Here is a 21,063-nt window from a genome sequence, read left to right as displayed (position 1 = left end):
CTCAGCCAAGGTTGCACGGCTGTCTCCATGTCCCCCAGCTCTCCTTCCCAGCCGCAGACAGACTGAGCCCCTGGCTTTTTTTCACGGTGCTGTCTTCATAGGGCACACGGACTTCTCTAGTTGTGCAGGCTCTCTGTGCACAGGCTCCGGAGCGCAGTGCCTCAGTAGTTACACGGCACTGGCTTACTTGCCCCGAAGCATGTGGGATCTTAGTTCCCCGACCAGGGGTCAAACCCAAGTCCCCTGCATTGGAAAGTGGGTTCTTAACCACTGGACCACCAGAGAAGCGGTTGAGCCGCGGTTTCTGCCTGCCCTCCTGCAGCCTCTGCTCAGATGCCCTTCTCCCTGCCGTCTCGGTCAGAGGCTGCAGACTCACTGACCACACCCGGCCCCAAACAAGGTACATGTGCCCTGTAGCAGCGTTCAGATCCCTCAGAGCCAGTGTCAAAGCCTGGGCGTCCAGATCTCTGGCTTTTATTTTATTTTTTTAACAAAGTTTTTATTACTAAAAAATTTCGAATACAGAAAAGGGGAAGGAAGACTATAACCCCCATACACACATTCCCATCATCCTTCTTTAAGAACAGTTAACATCTGGTCAATCTTGTTTTGTCCATACCTCCTCCACTCTCCAACTCACTCACTCTAGATTATTTAATATAGACATTCATTGTATCATTATATCTGTAAATAATTCAGTATTTGTGTAATACTTCAGTGTGACTACAACTAAGGATTCTTTTTAGCATAGTCCCAATGCCATCATTATGCCTAAAAATGCCTAAAAAATAATCTCTTATTATCATCAAACGTCCACTTGGTGTCCAGATTCCTCCAATTTTCTAAAAAAAATGTATTTTTCTGTGATATGTTCAAAACAATAATGACAAGGTTCACACACTGCCTTGCGTTTGGTTTGGTTAATGTTTCTTAAGTCTTTCTAATCTATACTCTCTGTATATATGCATATTTTACATTATTATATTATATATTAATAATATATTACATTATTATATTTTTACATTAATCTTTTTTCCAGCTTTATTGAGGTATAATTAACAAATTTAAATTGTATATGTTTACATGTACAACATGATGTTTTCATTTAGTCCAGTTTTTAAACATGGCTGCTGATTAGAAATGCATCTGGGGACTTCCCTGTTGGTCCAGTGGTTAAGATGCTATACTTCCACTGGAAAGGGTGTGGGTTTGATCCCTGGTTGGGGAACTAAGATCCCACATGCCATGCAGTGCAGCCAAAAGCTTTAAAAAATCTGTAAAAACATAAAAATAAAACAACATTAAAAAAAAAAAAGAAATGCATCTGGAGCTTTAGAGAAGAATAGCAGTACCTGGGCATTTGTGTTTTTCAAAAAAATTCAAAATAATCCTGTTATGCATCTGAATTTTAAAAAGTAGACTCAGGTTTTTCTATCAAATGGTAGTTTTAGTGATACAGAATTCTATTTTCTGTTGACTAATCATGATACAAATGATATTAAGTGAATGATAGTTACATAATCACAATAGTAAAAGATGTTTATTGGTTTTCACAATTAATACCCAGACAAAAAACAAAAGATAATTATGATCTCAAGCCATAATGGGAACATGATTAACCTAACAATATAAAATAATTACATACAATTGGGAGGTTAAGTAGAGTGAAGTGGCAAGTAGAACTGCATACATGAACATGTTCTCATCCACTCAGCCAGTCTATGAATTTGGTTGGTACACTATTTACAGTTAAGGTAATTATCAATACTTATGATTCTGTTATCAATTTCTTAATTGTTTTGGGTTTATTTTGTGTAGGTCTTTTTCTTCTCTTGTGTTTCCTGCCTAGAGAAGTTCCTTTAGTATTTGTTTTAAAGCTATTTTTTTGGTGCTGAGTTCTCTTAACTTTTGCTTGTCTGAAAAGTTTTTGATTTCTCCATCAAATCTGAACAAGAGTCTTGTTGGGTAGAGTATTCGTGGTTGTAGGTTCTTCCGTTTCATCACTTTAAATATACCATGCCATTCCCTTCTGGCTTGTTGGGTTTCTGTTGAGAAATCAACTGATAACCTGATGGGAGTTCCCCTATATGTTGTTTGTCGTTTTTCACTTGTTGCTTTTAGTATTTTATCTTTGTCTCTGATTTTCGTCATTTTTGATTACTGCGTGTCTCTCTGTGTTCCTCCTATGGCTTATCCTGCTGGGAACGCTCTGCTTCCTGGACTTGGTTTAGTATTTGCTTCCCCGTGTTAGGGAGGTTTTCAGCTGCTATTTCTTCAGATATTTTCTCAGGTCTTTTCTGTTTCTTCTCCTTCTAGGATCCCTATAATGCAAATGTTGGTGCATTTAATGTTGTTTCAGAGGTCTCTTTGGCTGTCTTCATTTTTTTTTTTTTTTCATTCTTTTTTATTTATTCTGTTCTGTGGCAGTGATTTCCACCATTCTGTTCTCCAGGTCACTTATCCTTTTTTGTGCCTCAGTTATTCTGCTATTGATTCCTTCCAGTATATTGTTCATCTCTGTTTGTTTGTTCTTTAGTTCTTCTAGGTCTTTGGTAAACATTTCTTGCATCTTCTTAATCTTTGCCTCCATTCTTTTTTCAAGATCCTGGATCATCTTCACTATCATTATTCTGAATTCTTTTTCTGGAAGGTTGCATATCTTTACTTCATTTGGCTGTTTTTCTGGGGTTTTATCTTATCCCTTCATTTGGTACAAAACCCTTTGCTCTTTCACCCTGCTTTACTTTCTGTCATGTGGTTTTGTTTCCAGTCACTGCGGGATTGTGGTTCTTCTTGCTTCTTCTGTCTGCCCTCTGGTAGATGAGGCCAACAGGCTTGTATGAGCTTTTTGATGGGAGGAACTGGTGGTGAGAAAAACTGGGTCTCGCTCTGGTGGGCAGGGCCCTCCCTGCCCAGTAGAACTTTAATTCAGTTACCTGCTGATGGCTGGGGTTGCTGTCCCTTCCTGGTGGTTGGCCTGAGGCACAGGCTCTATGCTAGGGCTCATGGCGACCTCCAAGAGGGTCTCCGCCAAGCGACCCCTTCCCGGGCTGCTGCTCCATGCGCCCTTGTCCCCTCCGTGAGCCGTTGCCCACCCTCACCTCCACAGGAGACCCTCCAGTGCTAGCAGGCAGGTCTGGTTCCGTCTTCTGTGAGGTCACTGCTCCTTCACCCTGGGTCTTGGGGCACAGGAGACTTTGTTTGTGCTGAGACCGGAGGCTCTGTTTTCCCCAGTCCTGTGGAAATCGTGTAATCAAACCCCACTAGCCTTCAGAGTCAAACTCCCTGGGGGTCCCCAGTCCCTTTGCAGATTCCAGTTTGGGAAGCCTGACTTGAGGCTCGGAAGCTTCACAACAATGCCAGAACTTCTTTGGTATTACTGTTCTCCAGATTCTGAGTCGCCTACCCATTTGATTTTTATCGTGATTGCACCTCTCCTCCCATCCTGTCATGGCTGCTTCTTTGTCTTAGGACACGGGGTACCTATTTCTGGGGGGTTCCAGCATCCTCCCGTCAGTGGTTGTTCAGATTTCTGGCTTTTAAACGTCGCACCGAGCCTGAGTCTCATTGGAAACAAGAACCTGGAGCTAAAGCCCCCTTAGTGTGCCCCCTTACGCAGCGTGCCCCTTACACAGCGTGCCCCTTAGACAGCGTGGCCCCTTACACAGCGTGCCCCTTAGCGTGGCCCCTTACACAGCATGCCCCTTAGACAGCGTGCCCCTTACGCAGCGTGCCCCTTAGACAGCATGCCCCATACACAGCGTGCCCCTTATGCAGCGTGCCCCTTAGACAGCGTGCCCCTTACGCAGCGTGCCCCTTATGCACCGTGCCCCCATACGCAGCGTGCCCCTTACGCAGCGTGCCCCTTACACAGCGTGCCCCTTACGCACCGTGCCCCCTTACGCAGCGTGCCCCTTAGACAGCGTGCCCCTTACGCAGCGTGCCCCTTACGCAGCGTGCCCCTTAGCGTGCCCCCTTACTCAGCGTGCCCATTATGCAGCGTGCCCCTTACGCAGCGTGCCCCCTTATGCAGAGTGCCCCTTACGCAGCATGCCCCCTTACTCAGCGTGCCCCCTTACGCAGCATGCCCCTTAAGCAGCGTGCCCTTTACACAGCGTGCCCCTTACGCAGCGTGCCCCTTACCCAGCATGCCCCCATACGCAGCGTGCCCCTTACGCAGAGTGCCCCCTTACTCAGCGTGCCCCTTAGCCCCCTTACGCAGCGTGCCCCTTACGCAGTGTGCCCCCTTACACAGCGTGCCCCCATACGCACCATGCCCCTTACGCAGCGTGCCCCTTACACAGCATGCCCCTAGCGTGCCCCTTAGACAGCGTGCCCCTGACGCGGCATACCCCTGCCCCCCGACGCGGTGTGCGCCCAACGCGGCGTGCCCCTTAGACAGCGTTCCCCTTAGACAGCGTGCCCCCTTAGCGTGCCCTCCTTCTTGCAGCCTCGGCTGGATGACTGGGCAGCTCAGCCCACATGCTGGGGATGACTGGACCTGTCTCTCTCTCCATGTCATCTCTCCATGTGGATTTCTTGCATCACAGCTCCGTTCTCCTTAAATGCTAAAGCAGAGACTATCACTTCTGCCACATTTTATGGGTTAATGGGAGTTAGTTGCCAGCCCAGGTTCTACAGTGGAAATACGGAGGGACTGGGAGAAATACTCAAGGGTGTGGGTGCTGGGAGGTGTGGTTCAAGGGCTACCTTTGTAGATCAGGTACCACACAGGGTCTTGGCTGTGCCCTGTGACTTGGATTTATGGTGAGTGTGATGGGACCCATTTGAAGGTTTTAAGCAAGAAAACAGTGCAATTGATTTATGCTTTAGAATTGCACCACCCAGTACAGTAGCCTACAGCTCCATTTAAGTTAGCTTTTTTTAAATTGAGTAAAATTCAGTCCCCCAGTCTCACGTGCCTCTTTGCAAGCGCTCCATAGCCACACGTGGCTAGTGGCTACCATATTAGTGCAGATATGAAATGTTTCCATCATCACGGAATGTCCTCCTGGACAGCAGACCTTTAGAAAGATCACTTGGGCATCTACATGGAGCTCGACTGGAGGGGGCCAAGAGCAGAGGTCACAGGCAATGCTTGTGGCAGTGGTATTGGAGAGAAGGGTCCAGACTTACTGGAATCAACAGGACTTACTGATCAATTGGTTGTGGGTGGCGAGGGCAAGAGTGGAATCAAAGAAACCTCCTGGACTTTTGTCTCGACAGTCAGGCCATCCCATTTTCTATGTTTTGAAGCTTGGAAAAGCATGGATTCTGTGGGAGTGCGGGCTGGGACTCAGTCCATCAATTTTGGACACATGTCCTTTAGGATTCTCACTGGAGGTATTAAATTGGAAGTTGAGGGGGTACTTCTGGAGTTCATTAGAGAGCTCTGGGCTGGAGATATAAATGTGGGAGTCATCTAAACAGATGATGTTGGCTGTTGTGGGTCTATGTCAGCACCCCTCAAAGTGGGGTCCCCAAGTTACAACAACATGGATGGACCCAGATGGTTATCATACCAAGTGAAGTAAGTCAGAAAGAGAAAGACAAATACTGTATGATATCACATATATGCGGAGTCTAAAATATGACCCAAACTCATCTACAAAACAGGAGCAGACTCACAGACGAGAACAGACTTGTAGTTGCCGAGGGGCGGGGGGCGGGGGGGGGGGGTGGACTGGGCGTTTAGGATTAGCAGTGAAAACTATTATAGATAGAATGGATAAACAGCAAGGTCCTGTATAGCACAGGGACCTATATTCAATATCCTGTGATTAAACCATAATGGAAGAGGATATGAAAAAGAATGTATATATGCATAACTGACTCACTTTGCTATGCAGCAGAAATTAATACAACTATATTAATTGTATTAATTGTTAACTGTATGTCAATAAATAAATAAAGTGGGCCCCGCAGCAAGAGCAGTACCATCACCCGGAACCTGTCAGGAATGCCGATTCTCAGGCCCCACATCAGACCTACTGAATCTGTGTTGTAACAAGCCCTCCAGGGAGTCCTGATGCCACTCATGTTTGGGAATCATTGGTCTAAGCTAGATTACCTAGGGAGAGATTGTAGAGTGTTCCAAACCTGGGGTCCACATACGCCCCAGGATTGCAGATCAAATTCAAGGATTCTGTGAACCTGGATGGGAGAAAAAAAATGACATGTTATTTTTATAAGTGGTAAACTCTGACTCAGCACTCTCTTCTGGGCTGAATGTAGGCAATAAGCCACAGTAGCATTAGCAGCACCCATGACCTTGTCACCAGTAGAAATTGCAGTACGTATATCACATTAAAATTGTCACAGATCATTTTGAGATGCTATTTATACTCATCACAGTTTTGAAATTACAGTCATTAGTTGACTTGCAACCAGGTCTTGTTATTTGCTGCATTAATAAAGAGGCATGTGCAAATGTTTGATCTTTTTCTTTACTGTTTAAAATATTATTTCTTTACTCTATGATTCTATATGTTTTAAGCATTTGAAACATTTGAAGCAATTAAAATGTAGGTGTTGGCAGACTGACAAAGGGTCCATGGCACCAAAAATATAAGAACCTAAGATCTTGATAAGGATGCAGTTTGCAGACCGATTTCTGGTGCCCACCAGCGTTTAGCAGTGGGGAGGAAAGGCAGAAGGAGCAGCCAGGTAGGTAGGAGGAAACCAGGGCTGAGTGGGCCCTGGGATCTGGAGGAGAACGTAATCAAAGAGGAAGGCTGGTGCTCCAAGGACGGGGTGGACCCCTGATCCCTGTGCTGCAGGGAAAGCCCCCACACGGGAGAGAACAGGACCCCTGCACAGCCGGGTTCTTGGGATGCCAGCCACAGCGGAGGACGGGCCTCGGGGATGAGGGGAGGCCAGTGGGCACAGGGCAGGGAGGTGGGTGAGTGAGTGGGGGGCTAGGCTCTCGCTTTGTGTCCAGCGCCCTCCCTCTGCCCCCCTCTCTGCCTGGAGAGCCGCTGCTGCCTCACAGGTCTTGACACGGGCCCCTCGGGGGCACCCTCCCTCCCCTCCCCCACCATCATGGTCCTTGCGTTGCTTTCCACATTCTGACTTCTTTGAGCCGTTGCTTCCCCTTCCCCCAGCTCATTCATTCATGCACGCTGCTCACTCACTCATTCACACATGCAGCCTGCTGTGTTCCTGGCCCCACGTCTGGCCCTGGGATGCAGTGCCGGGAGAAGCGACGGAGGCCCTTGCTCTTGGAGGCACTTCCGGTCAGTTACGGGGTGACAGGCAAACCCTCAGGCCAGGGTGTCACTTCGTGAAGCAGCTGGGGAGAGAATGACATGAGTGTTACGGTGGAGGAGGCCCACTGAGATAAGAGTCAGAGAAGGCCTGTCTGTGGGGCGGAAAGATGGATGAAGACGAACGAACCACACACACACACACATCCCTCTTGTGAGGGCTCCCTGGCAAGGGGTGTGAGCACATGGGTTACACAGATATGGACACCCCAGATGGTGGGCAGGAGGCAGCACGCTTACTCAGCACCCGGGAGAGACAGGAGGACCTCCTGGGACACAGCCCAGCGCCACACCCTCCCCAGCTTGGCAACCGTGCCCAAGGCTACAGGCGGCTCCCCTCAGCAGGCTCTGATGGGTCTCCTGCTGGCTCTGGCTGAAGGAGAACTTGCCCTTTGAGGTCAGATAGACCTGTGGTTGAGAATCCTAGCAACGACATTCACTGGTGAAAAGCCTTCGCGATTTTAGCCTCTCTGAGCCTCAGTTTCCCCGTCTGTAAGGTGGGGATAGTGATACTGCCCTCACAAGTCGTGAGACGTGAACAAATTAAAATCTGTAAAGTGCATGTCGCAGTGGGGACAGGACAAGTCTTGGTGCCCTTCCCCAGCTGGCCTTATCTCCCGTCAGTGAGGTATCCATGATCTCATCAGCTGGTACCTGCCGGTACTCCGGTGCAAGTGTGCTCATGAAGTGTGCAGGGATGACATCCAAGAAGCGGGTTTTCTCTGGTCAAGGAGGGCTGGGATTCTGGAACAGGGCCACACCAGCCCTCACCTCTTGGCAGCTGCTTATTGGGTTCTCACCTGCCCCTTCCCCACCGTTAGCTTACTTGGTCCTTGCAGTGGTGCGTAGGAAACAGGCGCAGGTACTCCGTGACCTGCTAAAGGGCCAGGAGCCAGGATCTGAAGCCCAGCCACCTGGCAGCAGGCTCCCGGCTCTGTCTCCCGCAGCCCTGCTCCGTGTGGCTCCCAGCCAGCATCTTGGCCACAGCTCAGGCCAGCCTCCTGCGGAGGGCTAAGGGTTCGTGCCTCCCTGGAGCGCTCAGTCAAGGGGTGCTCTGATGAGAAAGGCAGCTGTGCTGACGGTGAGGTCCGCAGCCCCCCCACCCCCCCGTATCTCCCAGCATCAGGTTCACACTTGCCCCGTGGGCCCTTATCCATTCATCAGGAAGTCAGCCAGATCCCAGAGTTGGCATGTTTCAAGCAGCCCCCAGCCACGCGGACTCCTTGCTTAATCACCCAGCCCCCCAGGAGGACAGGATGGGCTGGCGTTTTGGGGGCCTGGCTCCATCTATATGTTTTGAACGCCCATCAGAGACACTGACGTCGGTTCCTAAGTCACAGCTCTAAAAGCGTCGTCTCTGCTTTCTTCAGCCCAGCGTGTGCTGGTGTGAGTCAGCCACCTGTGATGGGTTCCGTGCCGAGGGGGAGTGGGTCACTGAGTCACAGCCTCGCGGGGCAGCCGCGGGTGGCAGATGTGCGGAGCCAGCCTCCTTGACTCACTTGACTCTGGGCGCGTGAGGCCCAGGCTCCAAGCCCAGCTCCGAACCGTGCCCACGGCCTTGCCCACAGGGGGCCCCTTGTCAGTGCCTGGAAAAACTCAGAAGGATGCATGCCGGATGCTATCAGGTTCTTACTTCTGGGGGCAGCAGGCAGTGGGACTTCAGTTCTAATTTTATCACGTGACATTTTTTGTAGGGAAAAACATATTTCCTGGTGGCTCAGACAGTAAAGAATCTGCCTGCAATGCAGGAGACCCAGGTTCGATCCCTGGGTTGGGGAGCTCGCCTGGAGAAGGAAATGTCTACCCAATCCCAGTATTCTCACCTGGAGAATTCCATGAACAGAGAAGGGTGGCAGGCTGCTGTCCATAACGTCGCAGAGAGTCGGATGGGACTGAGCAACTTTCACTTTCACATCTAGATATTATTTATTTAACTAAAAATGAAGGTTAAATCACTTTTAGAATGCAGTAGGATTTCCACCCTGTGCCCATACACATTTTTTCTCTCTTCCAGAAGGGTTGTTCTCTCTCAGCTCGAATGTGTTCATGGCATGAAGCCAACCCAGTAACACCTGTCATCAGTTTTGTATTCCTCGTCTCATTTAACCATCCCACAACCCTTTGTGGTTATTATTCCCATTTTCCTGATGGGGAAACTGAGGCACAGGGTGGTGGGTACTGATCTTGCCCAGGGCACTCCAGCTAGGAAGTGAGGCCAAACCAGAAGCTGTGTGTGGCCCTCAACTGCTGCCCTGCCACTGGGTCCCTGAAGTGGGCAGCGCTGTCCGGCCAGGGAGATCTTGCCGAGCTGTTGTTCCTGTCCCCCCCGAGCCAGGCCCAGCATGTTGCCCCCTCCTCCGAGCAGCCCAGAGCACACTTGACCGTGACTGACTCAGGCCGGGCCATGCTCTGTTGGCCTGGTACCTCTCCTGTCAGTCCAAAGATCAAGTCCCAGTGAAGACAGGGATGTTGCTGCAGGAAGCCCACAGCTTTATGCTGGAGATAGGCATGCTTATAAAATAAGCAGACTTTGATGGACTGGTGGGCTGGTGGATGCCAAGCCATAAGCCATATTCCTTCCTCCAGTGCAACTTTTTAAGTTTTTGTTGAGCTGGAATAAAATAAGCCCTGAGTTTTTCAGTGTTAAGCGGCCCCACCTCCCACTTATGCCTCTGTCTCCTACTGCGGCCACTCCCCCAGGTCTCCGCGGGTTCATTAATACCGAACTCTTCTTGTTCTTCACACATGCCCACCGACCCGGCAGCTTCTGACCTCCATACTTGTTCACGCCGGCCCCTCTGCCCAAATGCCTTTCCCCCTTGTTCCTGACTCATCTTCAGAGCCTTCGCACAGGGTCTTCGTGTCCCTAAGAACACCCCCAGATAAGTTGAGGGCCTTCCCTCATCGCTCCCAGAGTCCTTGCTTCCCTCCGGACCAGGGTGGTCAGGCAGTCACATTTTCTGTCCCGAGTCTGTGTCACAGCGGGCCAGGGGCTCATCCCGGGCCCGGCTCTCATCTGGGTCATCTCCCTGAGCCTGGCACGTCCTGAAGGGCTGCCTCCACATGGCATCAGCCCAGGGCTGCTGAGGTCAGTCGCCCCAGTTTTGACATGTGACAATAGCAAGTTTCTTCACTGCTCTGAGCCTCAGTTTCCTTTTCTGTAAAACAAGTTGTTGTTCAGTTGCTCAGTCGTGTCTGACTCTTTGCGACCTCATGGGCTGCAGCGCGCCAGGCTTCCCTGTCCATCACCAACTCCTGGAGCTTGCTCAAACTCATGTCCATCGAGTCGGTGATGCCGTCCAACCATCTCTTCCTATGTCGTCCCCTTCTCCTCCTGCCCTCAGTCTCTCCCTGCATCAGGGTCTTTTCCAATGAGTTGGCTCTTTGCATCAGGTGCCCGAAGTATTGGAGCTTCAGCTTCAGCATCAGTCCTTCCAGTGAATATTCAGGAGTTACCGGGTGCCAAAGCCAAAAGTGCTGTTTTGAGGATTAATGTCATTTGTTCATTCAGTACACATTTATTAAGTACCTGCTCTGGGTCGGGGTCTGGGGAATACAGCATCAGGTCAGGCACAAACCCTACCAGTGGAGTTTCTGTTCTCCTGGGGACACAGATGAGAACAAGTTGAGGGCAAGGTGGCATGTGGTGCTGAGTGCTTTAGCAGTGTCAGGGCCTTGGGGGATCGGTGGGGGGGTCCTGGAGCAGAGGCCAGAGGGAGAGCCATGTGGAAGAGGGTTCCAGAAGGGAGTGCAGCACAAAGGCCAAGATGGTACTATCCTGGCACTGTTCCCAGGGCAGCAGGGAGGCCACTATGACCAGAGGGAGGAGGCAGAGCAGGACGCGAGGATGTAGCTTCACCTCGAGAATGGACCTCTTGGAGGGTGCTGAGCAGAGGCATGCAGGGACCAAACCCAAGATCCAAAGGTCCCCACTGGCCACCGTTGGGGAAGGCCCGGGGGGTGAAGGGTGGCAGCCGGGAACCCAGCGGGGACACTGCCGCCACGTCCAGTCCAGGGAGGCAGTGGAGGAGGGGTCAGATGCTGGGCATCTCGGGGGCAGAGCTGGCAGCATTTCTGATGGGCGGGGCATCCGTGTGAGAGGAAGACAGGGCCAGGGTGACACCGCGGGCTGTGGTCTGGGCAGTGGGCAGGAGGGAGGCCCCAGGAGGCTCCGTGGCGGCTCCCCGGTGCCGCTCTGAGCAGACAGTCATCCCACAGCACTGCTCACAGGCTGCACTCTGAAGGGTCTCAGCACCAGAGGGGAAAGGGGGGCCCTGCGGTCTCGCCTGCAAGGGCCCCCAGTCTGCAGTGATGAGGTAGAGGGGCTAGTGGTGGTGTTTGGGGTGTGAGGACGCTTCCTGAGTCTGCACGCCTGCCCCCCGAGTGGGGAGCAGCCAGGGAGTTGATGATGGGCGGCTCTGTCTCTGACTTGGTCATTGATCCTTCGCCAGGCACCCGGCTGGTCCCTTCACATGCCCCCTCCACCCCACAGCCCGGCCGCCCCCTCCAGTGGGTGCTGTTAGCACCCCCTTTCTGCAGACGAGGAGTCTGAGGCTGAGAGAGAGCCGTGTCCCACGGCTGGGAAACGGCCAAGCTGGGGTGCACATCCAGATGCAGCCCAGGTGAGGGCCTGCGCCCCGCCCGCTGGGGCTGCCAACCCAGCCCCTGAGCTCTCATCTCTCCCCCAGGTCCCGGGCAACTTCCACGTGTCCACACACAGTGCCACCGCCCAGCCGCAGAACCCGGACATGACCCACGTCATCCACAAGCTCTCCTTCGGGGACACGCTGCAGGTGAGCGGGCCCCAGCTGGTGTGCGTGCAGGAGGGCATCACCGCCTCCTCCGTCCTGCTCGGGCACCGAGAGACGCCCTCCTGAGGGCCACGCCCTTCGGGCCTCTGCTCCACCACACGTCCCCCGCCTCCCTCCCGAGCGTGGCTGCTCTGTCACCGCACCGCACTCGGAGCCTCAGCTTGAGACGGGGCCTGGGAAGGGACCGCCTTTCAAGGGCAAGTCCCCAGTGCTGGTGCTTTCTCTGCGCCAGGCTGGCCTCGGGAGGGAGCGGGGCACCGCGTCTGATGGCCGGGAGCCGGGCCCCCCAGCAGGGGTCGGCCTCGAGTCCGGGGCCGTGTCGGCTGTGCTGTCAATGCCCACGTCTGCTCAGGAGGCGTGAAGGAAGTGTCCTAACAGTCCTTGTGATTTTGATGGGAAGGGCCACATCCGGCAGGCCCGGCCCAGCAGTTTCCTCCCCGGGACGGCAGACGCTGACCGCCTGATCTCTGCTGGCCACGGGCAGGCGGCTGTCCCGCCCTCTCTCCTCCGCCCCCGGCACCGCAGCGCTGAAGGGGAAGGCTGCTCTGCCCTGAGGGACAAGGGGGGCGTTGAGGCTCAGAAGGGGGCGTAACTGCTCCCGCTGCTGATCTAGCTACCCCAGCTCCTGCCCCCAAGGCTGGCTTGATGACAATCCCGTTTTGTGGGTGAGGTTGCTGCGCTGGTGCCCTCCAGGCACGATGATGTGTGCACGGGGCCCAGGTAGGCACATGAGCGCATGCACACACACCATTATGATGCCCATGTGCAAACACGTCTGCTCACATGAGCAGACACACTCAGCAGACACACGCTGAAAGGTGTGCCCTGATGCACATGTGGTTGTGCGTGCACCCTGAGAGCACACGCTGAACACGCACCACATAGGCGCACACTCAGGTCTTACACAGCACACACTGGGGCATGCAAGCGTTCTGGTAGACACCCCCAAACCAGAGCAGTCATCCCTGGACACACACATATATACTCTCCATTCAGAGAATCACACACACAAACACGCACCACCCAGAGACACACGCACCCACGCACCCAGACTGGAACGTCTTATATACAGATCCACAAGCACACGCATCCCCCACTGTCCCCTCACACGTTCGTGCCACACGTGCTTGTTGAATCCTTGTGTGTGCTGAGCACCTTCCTCCACAAGCACCATCCTCTTTTACCCTCTCAGCAGCCCCAGGGATAGATACTAGATGTTGTCCCAGAGAGGGTACAGCCTGGTGCAGAGCCGGGCTCTGAATCCAGAGTCCGCCCTGGGGCCACACCATGGACCACCTCCCGCGCGCTCTATCTCACTTCTCCTTCCTCGTTGCTCCTGCTTCTTTCCTGACACCTTTGTCCTGCCAAGTCGATCAGCGCCTTCCCAGGCTCTTTGGAAGCCCCAGAGGTTTTCTTCTTGGAGATGAGGCTTTGGAGCAGAGCAGGCAAGGTCTCTCTGGGCCAGACTCACTGTCCACATACTCTGGGAAGCACAGCCTGTCCTAGGACTGTGGACCCTGCCTGAAGGCGAATTCACACAGGCTTCACACCCACAGCCTCCCATCTTTCTGTTTAAGGAACTGCTCTGTGGTGGTTCCCCCGCCTGCCTTTCAGGGTTCGGATCCTGGCTTCACCACTCATTAGCTGTGTGACCACGGACAAATTATTCTTGCTAAGCCTGAGTGATCTCGTCCGTAAAATGGGAAGAGCAATGGCATCTTGCTCGTAGAATCGTGGTGAAGATAAAATAACTTCGCACACGTGAAGCTCCTGAACTCTGAGTGAAGCCTGGCTCAGAGTGAAATGAGCGGTTCCCTCACTGCACACCAGGCCCTGCCGGGTGAGATGCTGCCAGCCCACAGCGGCTCCCACGGCCGCGGTGGAGACAGGCATGGGGTGCTCACCGCCCAGCGGGACGGGAGCTGACCAACCCCAGGCAGGCGGAGGGCCCACGACGCTCCATCTGCGAGCACCGGGCAGCATCCCAGCTGCCCACCCGGTCGGCAGATCCTGACAGCGGGGGCGGTGGGCACTGTGAGCCCTGATGTGCACATGGGGAGGCTGAGGCCGGAGTCACGGCCCAGGGTCACGCGGCTCCCTGGAGGCACCCCAGAGTCCAAACCCCGCCTTGGCAGCAGACCACAGTCCTTCCTCGTGGGCGCTGTTGACCCCTCAGCCTGCACTGCAGCCTGCGCTTTCTCACTGGGGACCAGTGTTAAGATGCAGCCTTGTTGAACCATCACAAAACCCCCACAAGGATGCTGGGTGACGTTTATTTTTCCTGAGGAGGACACGGGCTCAGAGAGGTTCAGTAACCTGCCCAGGGGCATACAGCTTGAAAACTAGGTGTGTCTGGCCCCAGGTCTTCCTTGACTGTGCCTCAGAGAGTTATGGATTCAACAGACCCCAGAATTTCTGCTCTGCTCCAAACTTTGCATGAGGCCTTGGGGTAACAGCAGTGGATTCTTGCCCTCAAGTCAAGAAGAGACTTAAGTGTAAATAAATGTAATTACAAGGGACAAGAGAGGCATAGGATTCTGGGCAGTGATGTGGAGATGAGGGCAGGGTACTCCCCGGCTTGGAAAGTCAGGGAGGACTTCCCTGAGGAGGTGACATCCAAGATGACATCTAAGCCAAGCACTGAAGGGAGAGAAGGATTTGGCCAAGGTCAGGACAGGGGACATCTTGCATGTCACCCCTCTCCTAGAGCACCCACTCTATGGCACATCCAACCAGTCATCATCATGTAAAAGACCCTCAAGGTCAGTTTCAGGGAAAAAAAAAAGTGGACCAGCAAGTGCCCGTGACATCAGAACGGTGTTCCTCTGTACCTGAGCTGCCAGAGGCTCATCAGAGTCGGCGGAGAGGGTTCAGAAGTGTCACCTGGAGCGGGGAGCAGGGAGCTGGGTTTTAGGAAAGGCGAGAGACCCATATGAGATTTAGGAAGGTGGGGTCTGACCCAGGTAGCTGGGTATCATAGGAAGAGCACCCACCTGCCTTGTGGAAGGAGAGGCGAGACTGCAGGCGGGGAGGTGAGGGAAGGGCTCCAGCCAAGGGCAGGGGACAGGAGGAGGGAGAGGGGAGGGAGGGGAGGAGGAGGGACAGGGGACAGGAGGGGGGAGGGGAGGAGAGAGGAGGGACGGCGACAGGAGGGGAGAGAGGAGGGACGGGGAGGGCAGGGGCAGCCTTGCGTTGCCGTCTGCTGCTGCGGGACAGAAAGACATTAATAGCCTTCTACTTGCTTCTTATGGTGGAGATAGGATTTTTTTTTAATGTAAAATACTTAACTGAGGATTTATCTACCCATTCATCATCCAGCATCCATTCAACAAATATTTATTGAGCCCCCTACTATGTGCTGGGTGTTCCACACATTGGTGAGGAGGAGCCTGGTCCCTGCCTGTGTGGAGTGTTGAATAGTCTAGAGAGGGGGACAGAAATTAATCAAATAATCATACAAATGAATGTCAGATAGAACCCTGACACGTGACTACGTGAGGGAACATTCTGGCACTCTGGCCTCCTCAGCCACTGTCCTTGGGTTAGAAACCATGTTGTTAGTTAGTCTCGAGGCACAATGGACAAACTTTCCCTTGGCCTTGTTGAGAGTGTGCAGTTCTAAGTGCTTGCTTGATAGACATGAGTGGCCTGAGGCTGCGATCAGGAGTCAGGTCACCCACTGTCCCTGGAGTGGCCCTTACTCTTGGAGCCTGTCCCCTCCGCCCTCCATGACCTCCTCCCTTCCCACCCCTCATCCATTCCTCTCTATGCCAAGGCAAGCTCTGGTTCTCCATCTCCAGGCTTATGTGTTTGCATGAGCTGCCTGCCTGGTTAACGTCCCTCTTTCCTACAAATCTTGGTGTCACTTCCCCCAGGACGCCCTCCAGGAGGCCTACCCCACCCACCCCTGCTACGTGACAGAGTCCGTGTAATGGGCACGCCTCGTCCTGCTCTGTCTTCCTGGGGGCTGACCTGGTTTCCCACTGGCCTCGGAGGAGAGGGGGAGGTGCCCTCCAGCCCCTGCCCCGGGCACACGGCCAGCCCGGCCGCCATGAGGAAGCATCTCTTCACAACTCCTGTCTGTGTCCCACCGCAGGCGGGGTGGGAGCCAGCCGCCCGGGGCCTCTCTCCGAGGGAGGTGGGTCTCAAGAGGAGTGTGCTGGGACCCACCTCCGCCTGCGCTTGAGTTTCCCATCTGCCTGCACGCTTGAGCCCCGGTCAGACAGACCTGCCCCAGTCAGGCAGACCTGAGCTGGACTCAGCCGCTTATCAGCCGCAGGACACTGGACAGATGTCAGTGCTTCTCCAAGCCTTGGCTTGCTGCTGTGAAATGAGCCCGTGGTCCATCCTTGAAGGCATTAAATGAGCGACGCTCAGGAGCCAGGGCTGGGCGTCTCACAGCGAGGGCTCGGAAGCAAGCTGGTGCCTCCTCTGCGCCTCGTGCCCCAGGACTTTACGAGACAGGCCGTGCTGGGCCCCCGTTTTACACGCGGGCGAGGTCTCTAGAGCAGCTGGCACCTGGCCGTTCCCCCAGCCCAGGCCCGAGCCTAGAGGTGGTGGCGTCCTGGGGTCAGTCCTGTGGGTCACTCTGCTTCTCCGCAGGTCCACAACGTCCACGGCGCTTTCAACGCTCTCGGGGGAGCAGACAGACTCGCCTCCAACCGTATGTACCACGCCCCCGCCCCGGGAACAGCTTTCTGCCCGAGCTCCCCAGGGCGGCAGGGAAGGGATGGGGGCTGGGGGGAACGTTGACCAAGCCCTTGGGGTGAGTCACACCGCGCAGGCTTCGTCCCCCCAGGTGGCCTGTGAGGACGCGGACTTAGCCCATCTTACTGAGAAGGGAGGAGAAGGGCTTGTCGGGGCTGCTGGCAGAGGGCAGGGGAGGGCTTGGCAGCCCGAGACACACCATCAGCGCTCTGTGAATACTTGGCCGTCATCATTATTGTCACCATCTCGTAATATATTGCTGCCACATGATTGTTATTGGTTGAGATAATCACCCGGGTTCCCCAGGCAGTGCTGACACAGCCAGAGTGCGTCCTGGCTGCAGGCGGCACCGTGGGAACAGGCCTCCGGGGCACCGGCCTGGCCTCCCGGGCGGCCGCCCACCCCAGCCCTCCTGCTCCGGCCCTCCCGGAGCCCCTCCCTCCCAGGCTCCCCGGCACCTGGGCCCAGATTACAGTGCGTGCCGCGTCTTTGCACACCAACAGATGTGTGCACACACACCTCCACGCGTGTGTGCACACCCACGGGGCCTTGCCCAGAACGGCCTGGGAGGCCTGTCTGCTTACACGGGTCTGCCCACTGGGTCCGGTTCTCATCTCCTCCCCTGAGTCACCTTTTCACGCGTGTGTCCTTAATCATTTCTGGAGGTACATTTACAGGCAGACCTCGGAGATACTGTGAGTTTGGTTCCCAGTTAATCCAATGAACTGAAGATCGCAATAGAGCAGGTCACATGAATTTTTTGGTTTTCCAGTGCAGAGAAAAGTTACATTTAAAAAAAAAAAAAAGAAAAAAGTTACGTTTACAGTACACTGCAGTCTGTTAAGTGTGCAGTAGCATCATGTCTTCAAAAATAATGTAAATACCTTAGTTTAAAAATATTGCTATCACCTGACAACACAGGGTTGCCACAAACCTTCAGATTTGTTTTAAAAAAAAAAAAAAGGCACTATTTTTGAAGCACAGTAAAGCATAGCAATAAAATGAGGTGTGCCTGTACTCGCTGCCAAACCAAGCATGGAACTGGGATAATCCAAGCAAAAGAGAACGTCCCTCCATGACCCGCCCCAACAAATCAAGCTTCTCGTTTCTCCATGTCACTGGGAATCCTTGTCCGTGAGCAGAAGTCACTTTTTCCCAGCATAGATCACAGCTTACTTTCTGATATCTGTGCCTGTCGTTGTATTGGTGTACAGTTTCCCCACTGGTTATGGAGACACGGCTGGCCGTCTAGCAGCTCCACCACGCTCTGTTAAGCGACTGTCTTTTCATGGAAAACGTCTATTGTTTCTACCACAGTAATGCCTCTGATATTTACGGGATTTGCTTTACGATACTGTATTGCTTCCCGACGGGGTCCATGCCCACTTGTGCCACCTCCAGCAGCATGTCAGTATATACCTATATTTTCTGATGTCTGATTATCATGGAGGGGGATGCTTCTTCACATGGTAGGGTCATCATTGTGGTTCTGTGTGGGGGAAGCCCCCAAGGGGCCTGTCCTCCCCGACTTGCAGTTAGCCTGGACCACTCAGCCACCTGATATTGGAGGAAGATCAGGCTGGGAAGGGTATGCGAGCCCGTGGCGGGTGTGGGCAGGAAGCCTTTCCTCCGCCTGGGCTGCTGATGAAAGCAGGGGAGGGACCAATGGGGTCCACCAGGCTCTTATTTGCTCATTTTCCAAGCCCAGTCCCCAGCCGCCCACCACGTGCCATTCTGCTCCACATCCCCCTGGGGGCCACGTGTTATCACTCAGGTCTCAGCTCGAATGCCACCACCTCAGAGAGAGCCTCTCTGACCACTCTGGGCAGGAACCACCACGCCTGGTGACACACGGCTCTTTGTCCCGAGCACAGACCACTGTGTCGAAGACGCTGAAGAGGGACTCTGTTGATGATCTAGCTGTGATGGTGGCATTCTGGTGGCTTTCTTTGAAAGTGTCTCTATCTTTTAGAGTGACATCATGAAAGTATACATGGAGGAACTGATGTGAGGTCTGGGATTTGCTTCCAAATAAAATGGGGGAAGAGGAGCAGTGGGATAGAGATGAAGCAGAATTGGACATGTGCTGTTCATGGCTGAAGCTGGGAGACAGGCAGGTACCTGGAGGTTCCTCCTACGGTTCCCCATGATTTGTGGTTGGATTTTTACTTGAGATGTTTAGGGGGAGGGAGGGGGCCCGCCAGGGCATGGGGCATGCCTGGATCAGCTTGGAGCTGGCTGTCCTGAGGAGGGGTCCTCTGACCAGGAGCCCATGCGGGTGTCATCAAGTGCAGTGTCTCCAGTGGACATTTGGCAAATTATACCAAAGACCTTAAAACTGGTCACTGTCACTGAGTCATCAGTTCTACTCATAGGAGAGTAAGCTAAGGAAAGGAGAGTATGCAAGGATTTAGGAAAGTAATGGTCATTAGATCATTGTTTATAAGAGTGAAAATGAGCCACTACTTTGGTGCCTGGCCCCGGGGGCCTGGTTGAGCACATCGTACGTGGTCTTTTCTGGGAGATTCGTGCAGCCATGGCGGTGATGTGTCAGAACCTCACTGGTGTTCGGGCAGCAAGAGGTCACTGAGCCCCTTCTACGTGGCAGGCACTGCTCGAGGGGCTATGGCGATGGAGGAAACCAAGGCTGTGGCCTTATGCTGTGTCTTAGACCTGTAACAGTGTCAGCAGTGTCCAGTTCTCAGAAGAAGGTTCTGTATGATCCAATTTTATATTTATGTTTAGGGAAACACAAACATAGGTATAAATAGAAGTCTGGTAGTTTGTACGTGAGAGTACGAATCTATGATTTTCTGGGCAGGCTGGCTTTGTGGGTGATTTTTACTTTTTTCCTTTACGGTCACCTGTGTTTTGTACAGACTGAATAGAACTGTTACTGCTGTGATTTTCATGGGGCATTTTTTACTCTCATCCCGTCAGGTGTTTTCAGGGGCGACGGGGATTTGGAGCATGGTGTTTCAGGGGTGGTCTTGGGGCTCCTGGTTTAAAATGCAAATCCTGAGCCCCACCCCAGCCCCAGTGAGCAGAACCTTCAGGGGTGAGGCCCAGGTGTCTGCTTTTAAATTCCGGGCAGTGTTCTGGCCAGTCTCAGCACCAGCGGGGTTGAGCAGAGGGATGTTGGGATCTTCATGGGCTTAGCCTGAGACTACAGGGCTTTTTCCAGAATTTTAGAGGAGTCAGGTCTCAAGACAGTTAAAGAAGCACTACCGTTTCCTTACTAAGATGCCGTATTGGCAGGAAGAGGCTGTGAACACCATCCACATCCCCTTCCCATTAACAAAAGATGAGCCCAAGGACTCTGAACTGACTTAGCCAGGAGACCAGGATTAGGGCCCGCAAACCTAAATCTCTATTGTTTCAGCTGCATGGGCCCTGACCCGAGGTTCTAGAAGGCAGCAGTAGCGGGGTCTCTGAGCTTCTCCTCACAGCCCAGAAGGCCCAAGGAATGTCATTTTTCCCGGATGGTATTTAGCAGCTTTGGGCCAGCATTCTCTCAGCCTAGTGTTTGATTCCGGTTACCTCATGCCTATCAGAAGCTGATTCATCTCTTCTCCCATTCATGGGTCTGACCAGCCAGCTTTACATCCGCTCATTCATTCAGTAGGCATTTGCCACTGTCCACTTTGTACCAGGCCCTGCGCAGGGTTCTAGGGACACCGAGATGAGCAAGGCTCAGTCCCTGCCCTCCACAGCCTCGCTCGTCCAGCGGGGATGGCGTAAGAGTCTCTGTGGAACAGGACACAGGGCCAGATGGAGGAAGAACTCATCTCTCGTTAATTGAAAATAGGGAAAGAAATTAATCAGTAATCTGTAAATGCCATTCTTCTGGTTGGGCTTTTTCTTTTTTAAAATCTTGAACCCATTTCGTTTCAAAAGTAACAAGTATTCAAACCAGACAAGAACATGTGCAGTGAAATGTGATTTTTATCAAATCCTGCCTCCCCTGCCCCAAGGGTAAAAGTAAAACTGCTTGTAGTTTCTTGGGTATCTTCTCAGAAGACTCTTCTGTGTGTCCACGCGTGTAGAGGGGTGAGTCCTCCTGTTCTTTTTGCGTCCCCGTCCTCCCTTGGAGTCTTCTCACTTAACAGTAACCCCCTGGAGAGTGGCCTTTCCCGGCACCCCCTCCTCAGCAGCTGGCCTTTGGTGGACATTGTTCCAGAGGCTACTACCTATGTCCAGTGCAGGGGCGAAGATCCTGACAGGTGGAGTCTTTCCACTCCTGGTGCCCAGAGGGAGAAATGAGCAGGGGTGGTTTGGTG

At 53.1% G+C, this 21,063-nt stretch overlaps 1 protein-coding gene across 2 annotated transcripts in view; it reads left to right on the top strand.

The window, feature by feature from the left end:
* ERGIC1 (endoplasmic reticulum-golgi intermediate compartment 1) overlaps nucleotides 1-21,063 on the top strand; it is a 111,989-nt gene that overhangs the window by 74,933 nt on the left and 15,993 nt on the right. For both annotated transcript variants that reach the window (XM_020910147.2, XM_070476831.1), the window contains exons 6-7: nucleotides 11,954-12,058; nucleotides 16,679-16,739. In XM_020910147.2, the coding sequence (XP_020765806.1) occupies nucleotides 11,954-12,058; nucleotides 16,679-16,739 (166 nt within the window). The remainder of the gene's footprint in view (nucleotides 1-11,953; nucleotides 12,059-16,678; nucleotides 16,740-21,063) is intronic.

The sequence above is a fragment of the Odocoileus virginianus genome, chromosome 14 (assembly GCF_023699985.2).
Source record: "Odocoileus virginianus isolate 20LAN1187 ecotype Illinois chromosome 14, Ovbor_1.2, whole genome shotgun sequence".
In the NCBI taxonomy this organism is placed as follows: domain Eukaryota; kingdom Metazoa; phylum Chordata; class Mammalia; order Artiodactyla; family Cervidae; genus Odocoileus; species Odocoileus virginianus.
This window is presented reverse-complemented; position numbering and strand designations above follow the sequence as displayed.